General features: G+C 40.4%; 1 protein-coding gene across 1 annotated transcript in view; it reads left to right on the top strand.

The window, feature by feature from the left end:
• The window catches only part of LOC128506544 (complement C3-like), a 44,577-nt gene that overhangs the window by 20,277 nt on the left and 1,562 nt on the right, over nt 1-22,738 (top strand). Inside the window, exons 22-40 of the mRNA XM_053477040.1 lie at nt 2,877-3,083; nt 3,242-3,305; nt 3,426-3,512; nt 6,127-6,330; nt 6,434-6,509; nt 6,621-6,780; nt 6,898-6,993; nt 7,092-7,242; nt 7,345-7,508; nt 9,314-9,472; nt 10,121-10,180; nt 10,258-10,348; nt 10,441-10,489; nt 11,377-11,467; nt 11,592-11,681; nt 11,769-11,874; nt 11,963-12,058; nt 13,706-13,786; nt 14,734-14,817. Of these exons, the coding sequence (XP_053333015.1) occupies nt 2,877-3,083; nt 3,242-3,305; nt 3,426-3,512; nt 6,127-6,330; nt 6,434-6,509; nt 6,621-6,780; nt 6,898-6,993; nt 7,092-7,242; nt 7,345-7,508; nt 9,314-9,472; nt 10,121-10,180; nt 10,258-10,348; nt 10,441-10,489; nt 11,377-11,467; nt 11,592-11,681; nt 11,769-11,874; nt 11,963-12,058; nt 13,706-13,786; nt 14,734-14,817 (2,116 nt within the window). The remainder of the gene's footprint in view (nt 1-2,876; nt 3,084-3,241; nt 3,306-3,425; nt 3,513-6,126; nt 6,331-6,433; nt 6,510-6,620; nt 6,781-6,897; nt 6,994-7,091; nt 7,243-7,344; nt 7,509-9,313; nt 9,473-10,120; nt 10,181-10,257; nt 10,349-10,440; nt 10,490-11,376; nt 11,468-11,591; nt 11,682-11,768; nt 11,875-11,962; nt 12,059-13,705; nt 13,787-14,733; nt 14,818-22,738) is intronic.

Below are 22,738 nucleotides of genomic sequence, written 5' to 3'. Positions count from 1 at the left end.
ATCAACAGGAGCCCAGTGGAGAGAGTGGACAGCTTCAGATACCTCGGTGTTCACATCACGCAGGACCTGGCATGGTCCTGTCACATCAACACCGTGGTAAAAAAGGCCCGGCAGCGTCTCTACCACCTCAGACGCTTGAGAGACTTTAGACTGCCCTCCAAGGTGCTCAGGAATTTCTACTCCTGCACCATCGAGAGCATCCTGACGGGAAATATCACGACCTGGTTCGGGAACAGCACCATGCAGGACAGACGAGCTCTACAGAGGGTGGTGCGATCAGCTGAGCGCATCACCCGCATCGAGCTCCCTGACCTGCACTCGATCTACAACAAGCGGTGCTTGACCAAGGCCAGGAAGATCGTGAAGGACCTCAGCCACCCCAATAACGGACTGTTTACTCTGTTGCGGTCTGGGAAGCGATTCCGCTCCTTGAAGGCCAACACAGAGAGACTGAGGAGGAGTTTCTTCCCGCAGGCGATAAGGTCTCTCAACCACAACCACCCACTATGCAGAACTACACAATATTTTCATAATTGGTCAAATCCATCAATCTTCTTACATCCATGAACACTATGGACAATTACACGCTCACCTTCCTTCATATATACACTACATGTCGTACGTTACATCCTGGACCATTGCACAAAGACACTTCAATAACTTTGCACACCTACCTTCACAACTACACTACATTTTACAGTTTTACGTTTACATCCTGGACCAGTGCACAAAGTCACTTTAATAACCTCTGCACTAAGACACTTTGTTCCATGCATATTTGCACACACCGTAAAGTATATTTCAATTTGCACAGTATATTTCTATTTTGTACATCCTATTTCTATTTTTATTTTTAGTTCTATTTTTTCATAGCACATTTCTATTTTTATTTTTAGTTCTATTTTTCCTAGTTTAATTTAATTTTGTAATTTAATTTCTATCGTATTTCTTTTATTCATATTTATTTCTTATTTGTAAAATTTAACTCTCTTTTAGAGTCAATGGCAGTCGTATAATACATTTCACTACATTTCGTACTGTGTATGTTTGTGTATGTGACAAATAAAATTTGAATTTGAATTTAAATTTGATTACGATCTCTTTCCCTGAGGCCGCGGTAGCACAGGTGTTACACATCTGGCTCACAGTAAGTGCCCACTTTGGTCAAGCTGATATGCTTTAGTTTTTAATAAGTTAATGTCACTGTCACTTATCCAGGGCATGATTTACACATGTAATTTTGTGCAGGTGATGATGATGACTATATAAGCAAATTTGAATTTGCCAGGGCGGACTGCGCTTGCGCCGCTTGAATAATGTTCTGTTTTGGGCACAGGACAAGTTACTGTCCCTCAGGGCGATTTACATTCCAGGGCATATGAATGTGGGAGCAGATGTGCTGTCCAGTCAAGCTCTGACACACGGGGAATGGAAACCCCACCCCGAAGTAGTCAGTCAATCTGGGAGATATTTCAGGTAGCAGAGGTGGACCTCTTTGCCTCGCAAGCAACAGCAAATGTACTCTCTGACTCTTCCAGCTCCCCTGGGTCTGGATGCCTTGGCCCATACGTGGCCCAGATTACGCCCTTAGCTCTGCTCCCGGGAGTCTTGGCAAGGGTCATCTGGCCGACCAGAGTGTGGTTCTTAGATCTAATATCTTTCCTCGACGGCTCACCGTCGGTAATTCCAGTGAGGAGGGATCCTCTGTCTCAGGCACAGGGGAAAATATTTCATCCCAGGCCCAAGCTTTGGAACCTTCACCTTAACTAAGTTAAGGTGGTCTTCCAGCCAGCTTGATTGACACTATTCTAAGTGCTAGGGCTCCCTCCACTAGGAGAGCTTATGCCTTCAAATGGAATGTATTTGAAAGTTGGTGCATGATGAAGCAGGTATACCCAGTCCTCTGCCGAATTGTTTTAGTGCACGGGTCCTCGAGTCAACCTCCCAGAGATGGTTATGAGACCTCCTCGGCCTTTTGCGCACATGCTACACAACCTTGGGGTCCAGACACTTGCGTAGATATTCTCGTTCCCATAGCGTTTTTACACAGCATCGAGTGTAGCCTTTGAAAGGGAACGTACCCATATTTTTGTAATATGGATATTTCTCCAGGCTTCCTGAAGGACGTCTCGGGTTACTTTGCTGTAACCCTGTTCCCTGAAAAGGCGTAACGAGATGCTGCGCTCCAATGGCGCACTACCGGATGTCCCTTTAGACAAAATCAATCTAAGGAATGTTTCCGGTTTACTCCTATTTATAACCTGCAGGTGCGTCTTATCAGATGACATCACCTGACCGAGGTTATATAAGCCAAAATTTGGCATGTTTGATACATACATGCTTCACAACCGGCAACGCGAAAAGATGTTCCCATAGCGTTTTCACGCAGCATCTCATTCCCGCCTTTTCAGGGAACAGGGTTACAGCAAAGTAACCCGAGACGTCCTTCAGGAAGCCTGGAGAAATATCCATATTACAAAAATATGGGTTAGTTCATGACAGCAGACTTATGCAGCATGTGGTTTTTTTGTTTACTGAGAGCTCTGAGGTTTGAAATTAAATTCCGAGCTAAATTTATTGACTGTTTGGAGTTTTGTGCTTATTAACTAATTTGGGTTCGTGCAGACACACTAGTTACCCACATGCCAAGTCAGTTGACTAGGTATGATAAATTTTCCCAAGTGTGCATGGGTATGTCCATAATCTACCATGATGGATTGACATTAAACGATAAAATGGTTGCAGAAGCTGTATGAATTGAATTAGTTCAGCCACTTAGTCCACTGTATATCTCACACTAAAACATGCTTTCTAACAAGTTAACATAATCCCTACTTTTTTGGCACTGAAGGCATCTGACTTCCTGTGCCCATCAGGTGCGTGTGGAATTCTTTGAGACAGAGCATGTTTGCAGTGCAGCAAGCAAAAAGAAGAAATACCGTACCATAGTTACCATTGATGCCATGTCCACCAGAGCCATCCCATATGTGATTATTCCTATGGAATATGGGAACCATCGGATAGAGGTGCAGGCTGCGAGTGCAACATTTCATGATGGAGTGAGGAGAGCCCTGAAGGTGGTGGTGAGTATCAGCAGATTATACTGTAGATCAGTCAGATTTCCAGATAGGATTAGCAAAAACCTTTAACAAAAGCAGGCTGCATTTTTAAGGATTAATTCTAAGTAATAAATGAATGTGCATCAATGTTAGGCAAAACATTCTCTTTTTTGTTCACTCAGTCTGAAGGTGTGCTAACTGAACTCCCAGAACAAAATCTGGAACTAAATCCATCTCGCTCACCTGGTGAGATTTAAAGTGTTCTATGCCTAATTAACAGAAAACATTTTATTTCTTCTCTTTTTATTACCCCTGCACATGGTTCCATTTTGAGGTGTCTTAATAAGTTTCTGTTTCTGTCGAAAGGTGGCGTTCAAGTTCTACATTTAAAGAGTGATATACCAAATGGGCAGGTTCCAAACAGTCCTGCAAGCACATACATCACTGTGTCTGGTAAGAAAAAAAAATGAAGAAACATAACTTAAAGCAATACAGATTATGTGATGCAAAGTGCTTTTGTGATTATCATCTCAATCACAAATGCTCTTATAAAGTGAGATGAATGTTATTAAGTTGGCTGAATGCTCTTATAAAGTGGAATAATTTTTATTTTAAGTAAAAAGCAGGGAACAAATTTGTTTCTGAGCTTGTCAGTAATTGGTTAGATTTTGCAGTATCATTTATCCCAGGAATTTCAAAACTTTCAGATAGTATTTCAGATTGTCTGAATTATTATTATTATTATTATTATTATTATTATTATTATTATTATTATTCACAGATTCACAGTAGTTTTTAAGGAGAGAAAAAAATCACATTCGTATTGCTTTATTGTGTAAAATAAATAAGTAACTCAAGAGCGTAAAAAATTGACAAAATGAAAATAGAGAATCCCCACAGCCATTCTCGAAAAACTATTCTGGTCAATAGATCTTGTACAATGACAACTCATCAATAGATCTTGTACTACTCATCAAGAGGTGGAATATTTTTTACCTAAAGTCACCAGTCAGCTCTTAGAACTGTGGTGTTGGAGGCGGAGTGTGTGTGTGTGTGTGTGTGTGTGTGTGTGTGTGTGTGTGTGTGTGTGTGTGTGTGTGTGTGTGCGTGCATGCGTGCGTGTGTGTTTGTGTGTGTGTTTGTGTTTGTGGGAAGCAAAGGCCAATTCTGGTCTAAAAATCTGGTCAAATTCCACAGAAAAAGTATTGTAGCACAGTTACTTAAAAAGTTCATTCTGATTCAAATAGAAAAGCGCCAGTACAGACAGTGTATCACAGATTTCTTTTTAATGCTACCTTGTAGCTGCATATCAGTTACAGTCCCTTTGTCACCCGCAGATAAAAAAAAAAAACAATGAAATAAATGTACACAAAATAAATTGGTACCAAGTAATACCTATTAAACCTAGTAATACCTATTTAACTGCCATGTAGATTTAAAAAAAAAAAATGGAGTAGGTGGAAAAGCTTGTAGTCCACCTTCCATCATTCTATTGTAATTGTCTGTTTTTTTTTTACTTGTAAGTTACCAGGGTACATATTAACTAAGTGTCTCTGAATTACTCCTAGGAATTGCTCTCAAAGTTAATTTAGGACTGAGAATATTCCTAGCTCAGAGAAGGACATAAAAGCTTTTTCTACTCTTACTTTCAGTGATGAGTAGCACTGCGCAAAATAAATTTTCTGACATAACTGTTTATGACAACTTTATGAGTTTTAAATGGCAGAAAAGTGAAATGATAAACTCAGTGCGAGTTGTGTGAAAGCTTTATGCATACAGATAAAACTAATAGATGCATGACTCTGCTTCATAACATTATCCTAATTAGACTGCGCCTAATCACAGCTGTTTAAAGCCCCTATAATAGAGCTGTGTAGGACTGTCATGATCTGATCAAAATTATTTTAAAAAGAAAGTGAGAGTTTTGCTTGCAGAGGAGGTAGTAAAATGAAAAGAAATAATTAACGGAAAATTCTGCCCTATTTTTACTTCTAAAAAGATAAAAAGTGAACAGAGCTAATTTGTAAAAACATTAATGCATCCTGTCAGTTTGCGCATAAAATGGATAATAGGTGGCACGATGGTATAGTGGTTAACATTGTCACCTTGCACCTCTAGTGTTGGGGTTCGATTCCCGGCCAGGCTCGATTCCCATCTCTGAGTGCATGGGTTTGCATTTTCTCCCCGTGCTTGGTGGGTTTCCTCCGAGTATTCCGGTTTCCTCCCACAGTCCAAAGACATGTAGATAAGGCTAATTGGCATTTCCAAATTGCCTGTAGTGTCTGAATGGGTGTGTGAGTGTATGTGTGTGTGCCCTGTGATGGATTGGCACCCTGTCTACGGTGTACTCTGCCTTGTGCCCTAAGCCTCCTGGGAAAGGCTCCAGATCCCCGCGACCCTGAATACAGAAAAATGTGGTATAGAAGATGAGTAAGTAAATAAAATGGATAAATAAAATGGGTATATAAATATAATTACTGTATTTTAATGTGTGGGCCCACAACTCCATGAATGCATCTTGTTTTTTTTTCTGATTTTACACTGTGCAAAGGGGAAGTGTATGAATCTGTGCATGATCTACAGTATGATGCTGTAAGACCAGCGTTTAATTTATTACATATGTTTAATTTATTTGTGACACACTGTTGGCTCCATTTTCACTGTAACTAAAACCCATGTGGTATCTGTCAAGTGTGAAGACAGCATACTACATATTAATTATTGGACCAGTTACATACCGCACGCAATAAAAAATATTCAGTTTTTGTCCGAATGTGTCTTTTATGAGCTCTGTGTCACATCATTTTTTCGCTGCTCGTAACCAGTTCAACCAGCATCATTCTGAGAATTTTTGGTCACTTAGGAGCAATTTTCTACTCTGAGACGCTTAGTAAATACAAACCCAGATCACAATTTATGACAAATTAATGCAGAAAATCAAAAAAAATTACAAGAGTTTCACATACTTTTTTTTTTTTACACACACCCAATCTCTGTATTTATCCCCAACAAAGATTAATCTCTTTTTCACACTACTAGCTTTCTCTTTTCATGCATTAAACTTCAGGTCAAGAGGTGAGTCAGACAATTGAGCAGGCCATCAGTGGAGATTTCATGGGTAGACTGATCGTACAGCCCACTGGCTCTGGAGAGGAAACCATGATCTATATGACGCTGCCCTTGACTGCCACACACTACTTAGATACCACCAAGCAGTGGGAAGCAGTTGGCCTGCAACGACATAGCGAAGCTGTCCAACACATTCAAACAGGTGAAAAGATTCTTTCCAAACACTCTACAGAAAATTTATGTTTTATACTGACAAAATATGAAAGATTTAACTTTTAGTAATTGTAAGACTTTTTCCCCTTTAGGATACGCACGAGAGCTTACGTACCGTAAAGCTGATGGTTCCTATGCTGCATGGGTAGACAGACCCAGCAGCACCTGGTAAAACAGACAAAATACATTTTGAGCAATTTATAAATTCTCACGCAACATTCACTGCTACACACATCTTCACATCTTCTGATTGCGTTCTTGCTTACTCTCTACCTAAAGGTTGACAGCTTACGTTGCCAAAGTCTTTGCTCTGGCCAGTAACTTCATTAGTGTAGACGAAAATGTTCTCTGCAGTGCCCTGAAGTGGCTGATTCTGAATGCACAGATGCCTGATGGCACATTTAAAGAAAATGCTCCAGTGATTCATGCAGAGATGGTCGTAAGTTGAAATTAGATTTTTCTTTTTTTTACCTAAAAATTACTGATACCAACCAAAAAAAAACAAGTAAAACATTTCTGTAATATCTGGTGTAAAGACTATTCTGTGCATTTCCAGGGTGATGTACGAGGCAAAGATTCTGATGCATCTCTGACAGCATTTGTCCTGATTGCCCTGCAAGAAGAAAACCACCTCTGTGCCAAATTAGTCAGTGTATGTCTTACAAAAAACAAACAAAAAAAAGCTTTTATCTAATTCTACAAAACAGCTTTTGTCTAATTCTGCATTTTTGTTTTGCTGTCTGCATTTAGAGTCTTCCGGAAGCTTCCAGAAAGGCCACTGAATATTTGGAGCGAAGACTCCCCTCACTGACAAATCCATATGCGATAGCTATGACTTCCTATGCCTTGGCCAATGCTGGCAAATTGGACAAAGCCCGTCTCCTGAAAGCTTCCTCTGGAGGTCAGGAACCAATATTCTGAATGTATATATTTAAAAAACAAAACAAAAAAACAGTATCAATCAATAAATGTTCAACAATTTAATTCTGAATTTTCTGCCCAGATGGAGCTTATTGGCAAGTTGCTGAAGAGCATCGCTTCACTCTAGAGGCAACAGCGTATGCCTTACTGGCTCTGGTAAAAGTAAAGGATTTTGATGCGGCAGGAAAAGCAGTTCACTGGCTTAATAGGCAGAGTAGTCCATATGGAGGTAGTGGCACTACACAGGTTGGTTTACAAAGGTTATTTTTTCCTTCTTTATATATATATATATATATATATATACAGTATATATATATATATATATATATATATATATATATATATATATATATAACAATATAAGGCACACTCAAATTATTCATTCTACAGTGCAAAAAAATAAATTAATAAAAATAATTAATAGAAAATATAAAGTAAAAATAAAACAAATTAACCTGCACTTTACCTTTTAAAAAAAGTAAAAATAAATCCCGACAGATAATGCATGTGAAAACTAAAGAGCAGCCCAATTTCACAGAATGCACCACAGTTAGCTGTGTATCGGGCTTAGCAGGAGCAAGAGTTTAAGGTTGTTGATCTAGGCCCATATTTAGGAACTCATTTAGGTGTAGAAATAAGAGCAATTTGTCAACTTTCATAAAATAGGAAATCACTCCTATTGTAAGGGTTAACCCCTAGAGAGTGACAAACGCCCAGACTTGTTTTGTGTTTTAGTTGTGTTTTTTGTGTTATAGTTGATTGAAGGGAAACTTCATCTCCCAGACTGCACCTTGGTTAAGGGAGGGGAGCACTCACCTAAAACGATGCGAGTAATTAGGTTTATTATTATAAATAGAATGAACTTCAGTCAGGCGTCTAGCATTTGTTGTTGTTATAGTTATGGTTTGTTGTGTTTTTGAGAGTTGTGAAAGTAAAGATCCATAAGTGCTCAAAGTAAAGAGCTTTCGTTTTTGTTACACGTTAATAGAGCAATAAAAGTTTATCTTAAACTCCATCTCTGCTCCTCTGCAATTATGCCACGCCGACACAAGACCCACAGAAATGACTGAATGTTAGACCTGTATAGTGGCACAGCGGAGGTCTCTCCCCTGGAATATTTTTTGGGGGGGCAGTGACGATGGCGCCGAAGCAAGCGGCCTCAGGGAGCGGACGGCTGGCCATCCGGCGTGACGGCGAGGAGCACAGGAGAGAGCAAAAGTGAGGTGAGCAAGGGGCGCAAAAGAGCTGGGAAGGCTGCAGGCTTGATATTCGCCGTACGCCGTTTAAAAAGAATGCGGCTGGGGGAGACAGGATTCACCACACCAACAAAGAGGTACGGGCCTGAAGGGTCAAGTATGGCGGTGATCAGGGGAAAGGAGAACCCCAGGTGGAGCGGCAATGGAAGGGGAGAGGAACAAGAAATCTCTGCATGTTTTGGGCGTAGCAGAATCAGGAGCGGATACAGAGCCTGCGGGAGCAGGTAGAACAGCTCCAAAACCTGCTCGTCCAAATTTACAAGAGCCGCGCAGTGGGCTCTGATTTTCATAAGAGCCATAATGCGAGCTCTGCGCTTCACGAGAGCTACGCCGCAGGCACTGTTCTTCACGGAACCACGCAAAGAGGGCTCTGATCGTCTTCCTCTTCCTTCGTTCGACGGTGAGGACGTCGCACTTCCTCCACCTCTGCTCAACTACGAGGACATCGCGCTTCCTCCTTCTCCTCTGCTCGAATCGAAGGATGCCGCGCTCCCTCAGCCACCTGCGTTCGAGGGTGAGGACGTCGCACCTCCTCTGCCTCAGCTCGACATTGAGGACGTCGCGCTTCTTCATCCTTAGGCCGGCTCCTGTTTTTTGCTGGGGCAAAGGAACATACACAATACTGAATATAATGTTTAAAATGTTTAATGCCTAAGCAGTTTAGTGTATTTTACCAACATCCTCTAGTCTTTTATGATAAAAAATAAAGTTGTTTAAATTTATGAAGAGTTGGGAGGATAATATCTCAGTCTGAGTTTGTACTTAATGTATGTTAACCTTTTTTATGTCAACTAGTCAACCATCATGGTGTTCCAAGCAGTGGCTGAGTACTATAAGCAAGTAAGAGATCGTCAGAATGTTGACTTGGTTGTGGAACTGAGTGTGAGTGGACGAAGTCGCCCCATCTTATGGAAGTTCGGCAAGAGCAATGCACATCTAACACGCACAGACAAGGTCATTTACAGACAACAAAATAAAAAATAAACATGAACTGCATTCTATTATACCTTTGCTTTTTTAAGCAGCTATACAAAAAAATCAGACTTTAGAAGCTAGAGATCATAGGTTGTATAATATTGTGACGGGGGCGGGGTTTCGCTTGGGAACCATCATGCTTTGCGGGGGGGGGCTGTTATGTGTTCACCCTGTTGGGGAAAGGTATTTGGTTTAGTGGCTTCAGCCAGGATATGTGTGATGTGTGTGTGTTGTTATGCTGCTGGTTACCTTGTGTGAGTCAATAAAGTACTCCCAGCCATTTGCATTGGGCAGCAAATTAATAACTCGTCTCTCCACCATCCTTTCGGGCGTAAAAACGCCACAATATGTTTAAAAACATAACCTTAACTGCCTTGATTCAGCTAGACAATATTGTAACAGTAAATCATTCATAGGCCATGCCCCAAGCTTCATGATGCCATTACACCGAAAACCACAATATAGCCCACACACAATATATTTTTCCTAGTTAAAGAAAATCTCCAGAAATACATAGAATATTTTTTTTTTACCAGAATTAAACAAGTTCTATGTTGTGCAGTGTTAAGAGTTCCGATCATAATTTTGAAGATTAAATAACAGAGTTCTGTGTCTCGCTGTTTACAGGTTCAGCTCAAGCAAGAGTTTAATGTTACTGCTAAAGGATCTGGTGCTGGAGTTCTCAAAGTGAGTATTCATAGATGCTGAAAAGTCATTTGTTTTTTATTTGTTTATTTATTCATTCATTATTTTTTTCCTTATAGGTGTATACACTTTACTATGCAAGACCCATAGAAAAGAAGAGTGACTGCACAAAGTATGATCTATCTGTTCAAATGAAAAGGGAACGAGGTGGTAAGTTTTAGTTAGATTATTTGGTTTTAATCCATGCATTAAATTTATTTTTTATTTGTGGTGTCAAAAATATACAATTTTTTATTCCTTAGTATCAAACTCAGATGCTGAAGAAATTTATGAGGTTATCATTGACCTTCTGTAAGTATAAAAATAACTGCCATGCAAGATGACTTTTATGAGTTTATTAAGACCTCCGTAGTTATTTTGGGAAAGGTCTCCATTTACTTTCAAAACAGCACCAGTTCCTCAGGGCAAGGTGTCTGGTCCATGTTGACGTGGTTGTATCATTTAATTCCTGCAGTTGGCACTTTTCAGGGGAACTTTAATGGCTTCCATGCCAGTCCATCTAAAAAGTGTTCTACTGGACTTTGAGAAGACCACTGAAGTAAACTGAACAAATTGTCCATGAAACCAGTGTCAATGTCAAAAGATGACTTTTGCATTACAGCACGGTGCATTATCATACTAAAAATAGCCATTCGAGGGTGGTAAATTGTGTCTATTAAGAGATGCACATGGTCAGTATCAATACTTAAATAGACTGTGGCAAGTCAAGCTATGATTGGTATTAACCAGTGATCAAGTTACTACAATCATTTCTCACACCATTATCTCACCTCCACCAGCCTAGACTGTTGACAAGGCAGTTTAGTCCATGAATTCATGATGTTGTAGCCATATGATGACCCTACCATCTGCATGCCTTCTGTTTAGCACATCTATCTAAATATTTGGCATGTTTGTGTCTTCTGAGATGCTTTCGCTATGACCACAGTTGTACTGAGTGGTTGTTTAAGTTACTGTAGCCTTTTTTATCAACTTGAACCAGGCTGACCGTTCTCCATTGACCTCACTCATCAAGCCATTTGTCTGCACAATAAGTGTGTCTATGCTGAACTGTCTCTGCATATTTTTATGCACAACTCTGTTGCCACACGATGATTTTTAATGTATAAATAAATATGTATGAAGGTGTTCTGAATAATGAATTAACTTTTTTCCCATATTTAAATCCATCAATGCAGGTTTAAGGATGAAAACAGAGATGCCACCATGACTGTTTTGGATATTGGCTTACTGACAGGATTTGTAGTGGATGAAAATGACCTTACAGATGTAAGTAGAAATCTGGCAGATGCTTTCAGATAGTTCTGCCCTTGTGACAGTAATTCCTGTACAATAAGCATATAAACACTTTGAAATGGGGAACATGTCTGAGACTTATTCATTCTCATCTCAGCTAACCAGTGGAAGAGATAAATACATTCAGAAGTTTGAGATGGATAAGCAGCTTTCAAAACGAGGCTCCCTCATCATTTATTTAGATAAGGTATCTTAACCATTTTTTTTTTTACATTTGCATTATAAAAGGTGTCATTAAAAGTGCTGTGTTGAAGCTGATTTGCTCTTCTGTCAGGTATCACACACTATTGCAGACCGGGTTGTTTTTAGAGTGCACAAGATAACCAATGTAGCTTTGCTCCAACCTGCTGGTGTCACCGTGTATGAGTATTATTCTCCAGGTAACTGGTGTGCATACACTCATACACACGTACACAAATACAGATCCAACCAAGTCCACACCAACACTCATGTTTGCATTTTCCATAGGGGAACGCTGTGTGAAGTTCTACCATCCTGGAAAGAAAGATGGAGCCCTAAACAGATTGTGCAGTGACCAGGAGGGTCTGTGTCAGTGTGCTGAAGGTAAACACAGTCACAGCTGATAAATACAATCAGTATAAGAGAAAGGTATAAGGAAAACATCTAATAAATTCTGATTCCAACAGCTAATCTCTTTTTTTTATTTAAAGAAAAAAAAAATCACCAATGGGATATTTGGGTTTGTAGGGACTGCAGATGGTCAGACATTTTTTTTTTTATTTACAATAATAAAAAAGAATCCACCTATTTAGCAACAGTTTATATTTTACCAAATGTATGACAAGGACACTAAATGAGATTAATGCTTAAAAATATTTCTAATTAAGACAAAAGACATTTGTGATACATCAGTGTGAAATTAGTAACAATGAGCAGCTTCAAAGCAAGAGTCCCAAAACCACAGAGAATACAACATAATCAATGGGTGTTATTCCCTGACAGAACCCCTCCCTCCAAAAAAGGCACTACTTCAGAGAGCCACAGGTGGCTCAGGACATTTCTTTCTGGTGGGGCATCTTCTCATTTTCCAGCAGAGAGCCTGTGGTGCAGGCCTTTGGGGATGGGTAAGGATTTAGAAAGGGAATTCTTGTCAGTCCAAGCATGGGGCTTGCGATGGAGCAGGAATTTATTGTAAGGATGAAGTTGGGTCTTGGTAAGCAGGTAAAAGTGGGGCTTGGAACAGAAACTAAGCTGAACTAGTTCATGGGGAATGGAATGGGGCTTGGGACAGGGCAAGCCAGGATAGCAGGGGGATACAGTAAGTGCAATTCCTTAATTCAGGAGATCCTGCATCCATTCTACTTCATGCAAAGCTGGTAGTGCAGTGCAACATGTGTTTCATCTCACTTGCATGCTGCTGAATGGTGTGTAGCTGCCACTATTGCTCCTAACCAACTGCCTTTGGATTCGTCTTGTTCATCATGTTTTAAAGGGAGCATGCCTTGTGACCAGCTGGGAACCTGCCCTGCTCTGCTGCATTGCTCACTCTGCAGCAACACTGTCCTTCCAGAGAGTATTGTGGGATCTTGTATCTTTCTCTCCCATGTGCTCCATACCATTTCTGGCTTGCCGCCACAACACAAGGTGGCTGCCTGCAAAGTTTAGTTGCCTTGTGTGTTTGCTGTTGCTGTTTGACCTCCGTCAAAGAGTCTCACAGAGTTCTCTGTCATTTCTTGATCATGCATGCTCCTCTTTGGTAGTCAGATCCATCATAGCCCCCCCCAAATATACATTTTAACATTTCGTTTTGATTTTATAGATAGGTAATGCTTCCTATTACATTCATGTGATGTTAAGGTCATAAACAGCTGTGGACTTAGGTAATGAATTCATCTGTAAAGAAGACAATGTCATTTCACTCCAGTCTTCATGGTCTATGCAGTCACAAAGTCACAAGCCTATGAAGACCACAGATATTGCATCGATTAAGGGTGTGGAGCCTGATATGATACACAGTTAAGGATATAAGTGATACAAGATTGGACTGTGAAACTAGGAACAATAAGCAACTATAAAATAGATCAGAAATCACACAGAACACAAAGTAGTCCGTGGGTACAGAGCGCCCTCCAAGGGGGTTATATCTGACAACCACTATGTGGTTAAATTTAAATAATTAAGCTATGGAGGTGAGGGGGTTCATATTTGTGAAAATGAATTTAAAAAAATGGTCTGTACTCCCTATAACAGAAAACTGCAGTATCCAGAAGAAAGAGAAAATTGATGAGAAAGAGCGTGAGAAGAAAGCTTGTGATGTCGGCATGGATTATGGTAAACACTTCACTATTGCACATCACACACATGAAAACAATAGTAAATATGAAAAACATATATACTCAGCAAAAAAAGAAACATCCCTTTTTCAGGACTGTGTATTTCAACAATAATGTTGTAAAAATCCAAATAACTTTACAGATCTTTATTGTAAAGGGTTTAAACAATGTTTTCCATGCATGTTCAATTAACCATAATCAATTAATTAACATGCACCTGTGGAATGGTCGTTAAGACCTTAACAGCTTACAGAAAGTAGGCATTTAATGTCACAGTTCTAAAAACACAGGACACTAAAGAGATTTGTCTACCGACTGTGAAAAACACCCAAAGAAAGATGCCCAGGGTCCCTGCTCATCTGCGTGAACGTGCATTAGGCATGCTGCAGGGAGGCATGAGGACCGCTGATGTGGCTAGGGTGATAAATCGCCATGTCCGCACTGTGAGACACCTAAGACGGCACTACAGGGAGACAGGAAGGACAGCTGAACATCATCGCAGTGGATGACCACGTGTAACAACACCTGCACAGGATCGGTAGATCCGAATATCACACCTGCGTGACAGGTACAGGATGGCCACGACAACTGCCCGAGTCACACCAGGAACACACAATCCCTCCATCAGTGCTCAGACTGTCCGCAATAGGCAGTCCATGAGGAGGAGATGCACTGCAGTACTTCAAGCAGCTGGTGGCCACACCAGATACTGACTGGTACTTTTGATTTTGAGCCTCACTTCATTTAGGGACACATTGGGAAACATTTTTAGTTTATGTCTTATGGTGTTGACTCTTTTAGTGTTCATACAAATATTTACACATTAAGTTTACTGAAAGTAAAAACAGTTGAAAGTCCGAGGAAGTTTTTTTTTTTGCTGAGTATGTATGTATGTATATATATATATATATATTATAATATTGTTTTACTGCATGTATTTTGTAGTTTACAAAGTCAAAGTTCTGAATCTGGATCTGAGCCCAAACACAGATTTCTATGAAATGAAGATTGAAAAGGTCCTTAAAAAAGGTATGTGTTATTTGAGTGTATGACTGTAGATTACAGTACTATATCTCTAACAGTGCTTTACTCACACCAAAAGGTATGCATTAAACCAATGCCAGGATTATGTATAACCATAAGGTTTTCAATTCATTATGCAATGTGACATCACAAAGAAAGGCTGGTAACAGCTGCTATAAAGTAAAAGATAACCCAAACCGGCTTGTTTATCAGATATTCCACATCTTTTGCACTCGGTTTATGTTTTTCTTACAGAAGCTATGTGTATGTGTTTGCATACATCAGACCAAACAAACGAACAAAAATTCTGCCAGGTTTTTACAAGTTTAGGAAATGCCGAATAAAATTCATCGTTGCAGATGGATGTACAAGTCATAACAATACACGCCAGCCTTGGTTGGGTTTGATTTACAATACTGGTTTCATGATTTAAATTTAATAAATGCACAATTGTCTACATGAAATTACCACAAATTGCTTTGGCCAGAAAAATACTGATTTTTCTCTGACTCATTTTTTATAATTTACATTTCATGCATGGTCCATGGAATTTGTATTTTCATGATTTGAATTTACATAATGCATGTTTTTTTTTCCCCATCTTTGTGTACATACTCATAAAGGCAATTTAATCAATTTCCCTCTGGGATTAATGAAGTTATTTAAATCTTGAATCTTGAAATGATAAGGCTTGGCACAGCTCATCTGCATAGATTAACATCCACAAACCTGCATTAGATTTTTTCAATAAAACATTTTTCTACATAAAAAAAAAAAAGTTTCTAAAGCAACTTTATACCGTGCTCTGGATAAGTGTATCTGTTAAATATTGCAAACATAAAAATACGACGTTATAACTCATATGTTTTTCAGTGTATTGTAGCGTTTTTACGCCGGGAAGAATGCTGGAGAGAGGAGTGAGCTTATTTGCTGCCCAATGCAATGGCTGGGAGTATTTTATTAAGCACACAGCATGAAAGGCATGAGCAGCACCTTCACTCAGGAGCCTACATCCAATTCAGCACTAGCTTGAACTGGAGCACATTTCACACGTCACATCCCCCTCACACACAACAGGGCCGAAGCCACTAACCCAAACACCCTTCCCCATCATGGTGAACACACCGACATTCCCGCAAGGCATGCTGGTCGTCAGCCGCCGCCCCGCCCACGCCACACTGCCCCCACCCGAGCTGTGACCGTCCCTGGTCACCATGACGAACTCCGTTTCGGAGGCGTGGAGGCGGTCGGCGCTGGCGGTGGGAACGCCGACGTCCTTTGGCAGGTGAGGGGTGAACGCGAATGTAGTCCTGAGGCGGTCCGGCCTCCAGAGTTCGATGGTTCCCCGGCGTGCGGCTGTGGAGGCGCAAGACGGTCCCGGTGGGGCAAAACTCGTGCCCGCCCTGCCAACCGCACCCGGTAGATGACATCGGAGAGCCGAGCTGGCTGTGAGTGTCCACGCCCATTCGCCCCATAGGTGCCCCCACCCAAAAGTCTTGCTGCGGTGCCCGCGAGCGCTGGGCGGGGCCCTTCTGCCTGGCGATGAGCGGTTCACAGTTCCACAACCCGTGGAAAACTGTGGAGCCGGTGTCCACGAGCGCCCGCAGTAAGACGCCGTCCGGCACACCGTCGATGTAAAGCCCCGCGGGGCTCCCCAACCGTCCACCCGGCGCTAGTTTAGCGGCTGCTGGTGTACGCTGTCCCTACTAGTCTACTGGCCTCCAAACTGCCCATTCTTAATTCTGTAAGCAGTGTGCGTGTTATTCAAGTTAACTCACTTAAAAGTTTGTACCAGCCCACCTGTTTACATGTCAAAAGTCAATAAGTATTTGGACAGGATATAATTTCTGTCATTTGTCTCTGCACATCACTAAAATGAATTGCAACTAAGCATTTGCAATGCATTACCCACAATGCATCTCCCGCACTGGACTACACTTCCGTAAACAGAGGTCATAAATCAATTCAATTCAATTCAATTTTATTTATATAGCGCTTTTAACAATGGTCATTGTCTCAAAGCAGCTTCACAAAGATGAAAGAAATTCACAAAAAAAAAAAAGAAAAAAAAAAAAAATACATAAATAAAAAATAATAATAAATTGTGTATGTGTGAGAAAAGTGTCTCTAGATAATAACGAGATGAATGAATGAAATTTCTCTGATGAGCAAGCCAAGGGTGACGGCGACAGTGGCAAGGAAAAACTCCCTGAGATGGCAATAGGAAGAAACCTTGAGAGGAACCAGACTCAACAGGGAACCCATCCTCATTTGGGTGATAACAGATAGAGATAATATAACACCATGTGTGTTATGCAGCTGAGAGTTCAGCATAGGGATGAGTCAGTAGGTGCAGAGGGCAGATGGGGTCTGGATCACTGGGAGCACAGGAGCAGGATGTGTAGCTCCAATCATAATAAGGCAGAATTCAGCTGGAGCTGGTCCTTCTTTGGATGCCTCAGGATCCTCACAGGGTTGGCCTTTATCTACTGAAGCTGGTACAATCTCCAGATGCCTCGGGATGGGTAGAAAAGTACAGAACAGATGGAGAGAATTAGCGTAGTTGCCATTCAGAATAGATGTACTGAAGTATGAAGTTATGGGATGAGTTACGCGTATGCCAGATTAAAGAGATGCGTCTTGAGTCTACTTTTAAACTGGGAAATTGTGTCTGAGCCCCGAACACTGTCTGGAAGGCTATTCCAAAGTTTTGGAGCTAAATATGAAAAAGCCCTACCCCCTTTTGTAGATTTTGAAATTCTGGGAACTACCAGAAGTCCAGAGTTTTGTGATCTTAAGGAGCGTGGCGGATTATAGCGTTTTAGAAGACTGGTTAGGTATGTGGGAGCTAAACCATTTAAAGCCTTGTATGTAAGTAATACTATTTTGTAATTAATTCTAAACTGAACAGGTAGCCAGTGCAGGGACGATAATATTGGGGTTATATGATCATATTTTCTGGATCTGGTGAGAACCCTGGCAGCTGCATTTTGGACTAACTGAAGCTTGTTTATTGAGGATGCAGGACAACCACCTAGTAATGCATTACAATAGTCCAGTCTGGAGGTCATGAATGCATGAACTAGCTTTTCTGCATCAGATACGGATAGGATACTTCTAAGTTTGGCGATATTTCTAAGATGGAAAAAGGCTGTTTTTGTGATATTGGAAATATGCTTTTCAAAGGACAAGTTACTGTCTAATATTACGCCCAGGTCTTTTACTGTTGAGCTAGTAGTAACAGTACATCCTTCTAAACGCAGGCTGAATTGTGAAAGCTGTTGTGTGCGGGTTTTTGGGTCGATGAGTAATATCTCTGTCTTATCTGAGTTTAGTAAAAGGAAGTTATTGGTCATCCAATCTTTTATGTCCTGGACACACTCGGTTAATCTAGACAATTTAGGTATTTCGTCTGGTTTTGTTGAGATATATAATTGGGTATCATCAGCATAACAATGGAAACTAATCCCAAGTCTTCTAATGATGTTACCCAGGGGAAGCATGTATATTGAGAACAGCAGAGGTCCTAAAACTGACCCTTGTGGGACCCCATATTTCACTGGCATTACACCAGACAGTTCTCCATTTAGGTCTACAAAATGGTATCGATCAGACAAATATGATCTAAACCATTTTAATGCCTGTCCCTGAATACCTATGTGATTTTGTAAGCGATCTATGAGAATGTTATGATCTATAGTGTCGAATGCAGCACTAAGATCAAGCAAGACTAGAATTGAGGTGCAGCCTTGGTCCGAAGCTAAAAACAAGTCGTTTGCAATCTTAACTAGTGCAGTTTCTGTACTATGATGGGGCCTGAAACCTGACTGAAATTCTTCAAGGATGTTGTTTTCCTGCAAAAATGTGCATATTTGAGCTGATACTACTTTTTCTAATATTTTTGATATAAAGGGGAGATTTAAAATCGGTCTATAATTTATTTCATTTGCGTCCAAATTAGATTTTTTAAGGAGCGGCTTAATAACTGCCAACTTGAAAGGTTTAGGGACGTGACCTAGATATAATGAAAAATTAATAATGTTTAAAAGTGGCTCTCCAACCGTATGCATCACTTCTTTCAAAAATCTGGTTGGGATTGGGTCTAACAGGCACGTTGCTGAATTAGCTGAGGTGATAAGTTTATAAAGCTCTTCCTGTCCTACACCTGTAAAGCACTGAAAAACTAAATGTGAAATTTTAGGCTGAACTAGATCATGAGATGCTATTAGAGGTTAAACTTCCGTTATTTTCTTCCTTATGCTATCGATTTTTTCCTTAAAGAAGTCCATAAAATATTCACTACTAAAATGTTGTGGAGTACTCTCTGCAGGCATCTTAGGTTTTGTTAGGCGGGCTACTGTACTAAATAAGAACTTGGGATTGTTTTGATTTCTTGCTATCAGTTGGCTAAGATGCTCGGTCCTAGCAGTTTTAAGAGCCTGTCTATAGCTGCACATACTGTCTTTAAACGCAATTCGAAAAACTTCTAATTTAGTTTTTCTCCATTTTCGCTCAAGGTTACGGGTTGCTCTCTTTAGGGCGCGAGTATGACTATTGTACCAAGGAGCAAGTGTTTTATCTCTAACTTTTTTTAATCTAATGGGAGCAACAGTGTCTAATGTTCTGGTAAAAATAGTACCCATGCTGCTAGTCATTTCATCCAGATCGTCTGCATTTAGGGGTCTAATAAGAATTTGGGACAGATCCGGCAGATTACTTGTGAATCTGTCTTTAGTAGTCGGATTCATATTTCTAACAAATCGAAAACGTGGGGAGACACAGCTAATCTGTTCTACGGGTAGAGTATATATCAAGAGGTGATGATCTGTTATATCATTACTTAGAGGTAAAATCTCTATATTAGAGACATCTAAACCATGAGATATAATTAGATCTAGCGTATGATTACAGCGTTGAGTTGATCCATTTATATTTTGTTTAACCCCAAAGGAAATTTAGTAAGTCCATAAATGCCAGGGGTTAAGTGTCGTTAGCATCATCTACATGAATGTTAAAGTATCAACACTTTGTCAGAGTTAAAAATTAGGTCTGATAGCAGATGTCCAAATTCTTTAAGAAAATCGGCATATGGCCCTGGGGGTCTGTACACGGTGGCCATTGTAAAATATAGCGCGGGTTTATTATGTATTTCATTAAGTGCAACATTAATGACGAGCACTTCAAATGAGTTAAACCTGGGCCTTATTTTCTGAGTAACCGTGAGTACATCATTGTAGATAGTGGCGACACCACCACCGCGACCGGTTAGACGGGGCTCGTGCTTATAAAAATATCCTGACGGAGTAGACTCATTCAGACCAATGTATTCATTTGGTTTAAGCCAGGTTTCGGTGAGGCAGAGTGCGTCAAGGCAATAATCCGAGATCATTTCATTAACAATAAGTGCTTTAGGCGCAAGGGATCTAATGTTGAGAAGTCCAAACTTTAGCGGTAGATTTCGATTACTTATTTGGCCTTTTTCTGGTTTAATGCTTACCAGATTGTGTCGGCTGGATTTAACGAATTTATTCTTTTTTCTCACTATTCGGGGAACAGACACAGTTTCTATAGGACGAGCTATGTGTGTGCGTCTATTAGTATGGTGGGTTGTATTGTGGCTAATATCTAAAGAATCTAAGGTATGACTTACCGCCAGTCAGATGGTTCGTAGTGTCCTAGAGATGTTGTCAGAGAGCACCGCTGCTCCAGCTCTGCTAGGGTGCAGGCCATCAGTGTGGTAGAGCCTAGGACGCTCCCAGAAAACATTCCAGTTATCAACAAAGGGTAATCTCTGTTGTTGACACAAGATTGTAACCATTCGTTAAAGGCAAATAATCTACTGAACCTCTCGATTCCTCGCTGAAATGTCGGAAGTGGTCCAGATACGACGATCTTTGTCGTGGGTGATGTGCTGCGGACCTTCTCAACCAGGCTCCTGAAGTCAACGTCTCTCTCCCGCTACACTCAGTGTTGCCAACTTAGCGACTTTGTCGCTATATTTAGCGACTTTTCAAATCCCTCTAGCGACAATTTTTTAAAAAAGCGACTAGCGACAAATCTGGCGACTTTTTCTTGTGTTACTGGAGAATGGAGACTCTGATGTGTCTGTACTGACTCTTCTCAACTTGCCACAGCAGCTGCCGCCACCGGCCCCTCCCCCGTCCCACAGCACTCACAGACACCCAAATGAATTGCCCATGCGCAAATCCGCCGTTAAGTGATCCCGCCTTGACAACTTTATTTTTTTTTTTTTTTTTAAGTGCCCAGTGAGAAATCTAGCAACTTTTGGACAAACCTTAGCAAGTTTCCAAATGTCGCCAATACTGTCCTGTAAGCACGAGGTCTTGCTTTCCCGGTACAGTTACTCATCTCCCTGTGTCTGCTCTGATCAGTGAGTGCTAGCTCCGGCTGAAAGCAGCAGCATATTCCCGTGACTGTACAGCAGCTAACATGGATGTGAATGAGCTGCACATGTGAAAACGGTGTTGCAACGGACCTATCACTTACCTGCTTCTCCTTTGCTTGAAATAAAACTATTTAATTTGACCATTTTCTTTTTTTTTTTCTTATTTATTTATTTTTTCTTCCGATGCACTTATATTACTCACTGTTACAAAGCTTAAGTTCATAATTATGTTGGACACATGAGGAAGGATTAGGGAAAACACGCAAAATGCAAATACGACGTAATTACGTGATCAATATGCAAATATACGCATGACGTCATCTAGCGACATTTGGCGACTTTTCGAGCAGACTTTAGCTACTTTCCGTTGAAAATAGTTGGCAACACTGGCTTCACTGTTTTATCTAAAAGCAATAAACATCGGTAAAGACACTCGTGTGAGCGCAAACTAACAATCACTACTGTAAAATAAAACAAACAAACAAATGACCCAGCACCTCACCTCTGAAAAGATTTGCGACAGAGTTTCTCCGGAGAGCAGAGTGTGTGTCTCTTGTCTTCATTTCTGTGCGCGCGTGTGTGTTTGTGAATGAGGGGTTCTTTCACACACACACACACACACGCACACAGCCGGCACAGTGTCTTATTACGCTTGCGCGCACACACACACACACCGCGATAAGGAAGAAAATAGATTTTTAACCTTTGAGAAGAGAAGAGCACTAAGTCCCAGCAGGGGAGATGAATACCCGCAGCGCAAGAGAGAGAAAAACCGTTGGCTCAGTTGTGATGACGCAACGCTCGGTGTCAAAACAAGAAGCGCATGAGTTATACATGATACTCGGAGCTCGTAAACCATGACAACGCTCGTTTTTTAAGTCAAAATTTATTAAAAATCTTTGCTCGTCTTCCGGAACACTCGTAAACCGCGTTACTCGTAATCCGAGGTTCCACTGTATATAATTATTTATTTGCATATTCATGACAAACCCCTGAAAAATAAATATGTCACAAAATAAACATTATACAAAAATTTGTATTAATGGTGTTGATGGCTGTCTCGTGCCTAGGGTTTATCATAATAATAAAATAATATTTAATAATAAACCTATAAATTTATTTTATAATAAGTTTCTATAAGTTTCTTTTTTGCTGAGTGTATATATATATATATATATATATATATATATATATATATATATATATCCATGGCAGGGGAGCATTTCAGCGCATAACACGTGTTACAAAAAAAATTTAACAGCTCTCTGGTCATTTCGTCAAGGGCTTGTGATCAGTGTTTCTATTGTTGATGCATATCGCCTTTTAAACCAACGCACGACCGCGCAATAATCCTAGACAACTCAATCCAGCTATACTAATCATCAACAACAGGTGAGCTCGAAGAACCAGTTTAGCCGGATTATAATTAGCACGATGATCTCATCTTGGATGTGTCAGATCATCTCGGATGTGTCAAGCGCATACAAAGAATGAACCCCTAGCTAATTTTATTTCATTTTT

The sequence above is a fragment of the Clarias gariepinus genome, chromosome 18 (genome assembly GCF_024256425.1).
Source record: "Clarias gariepinus isolate MV-2021 ecotype Netherlands chromosome 18, CGAR_prim_01v2, whole genome shotgun sequence".
NCBI lineage: Eukaryota > Metazoa > Chordata > Actinopteri > Siluriformes > Clariidae > Clarias > Clarias gariepinus.
The sequence above is the reverse complement of the archived record's forward strand: the minus strand, read 5'-3'. Positions and strand labels throughout refer to the sequence as shown.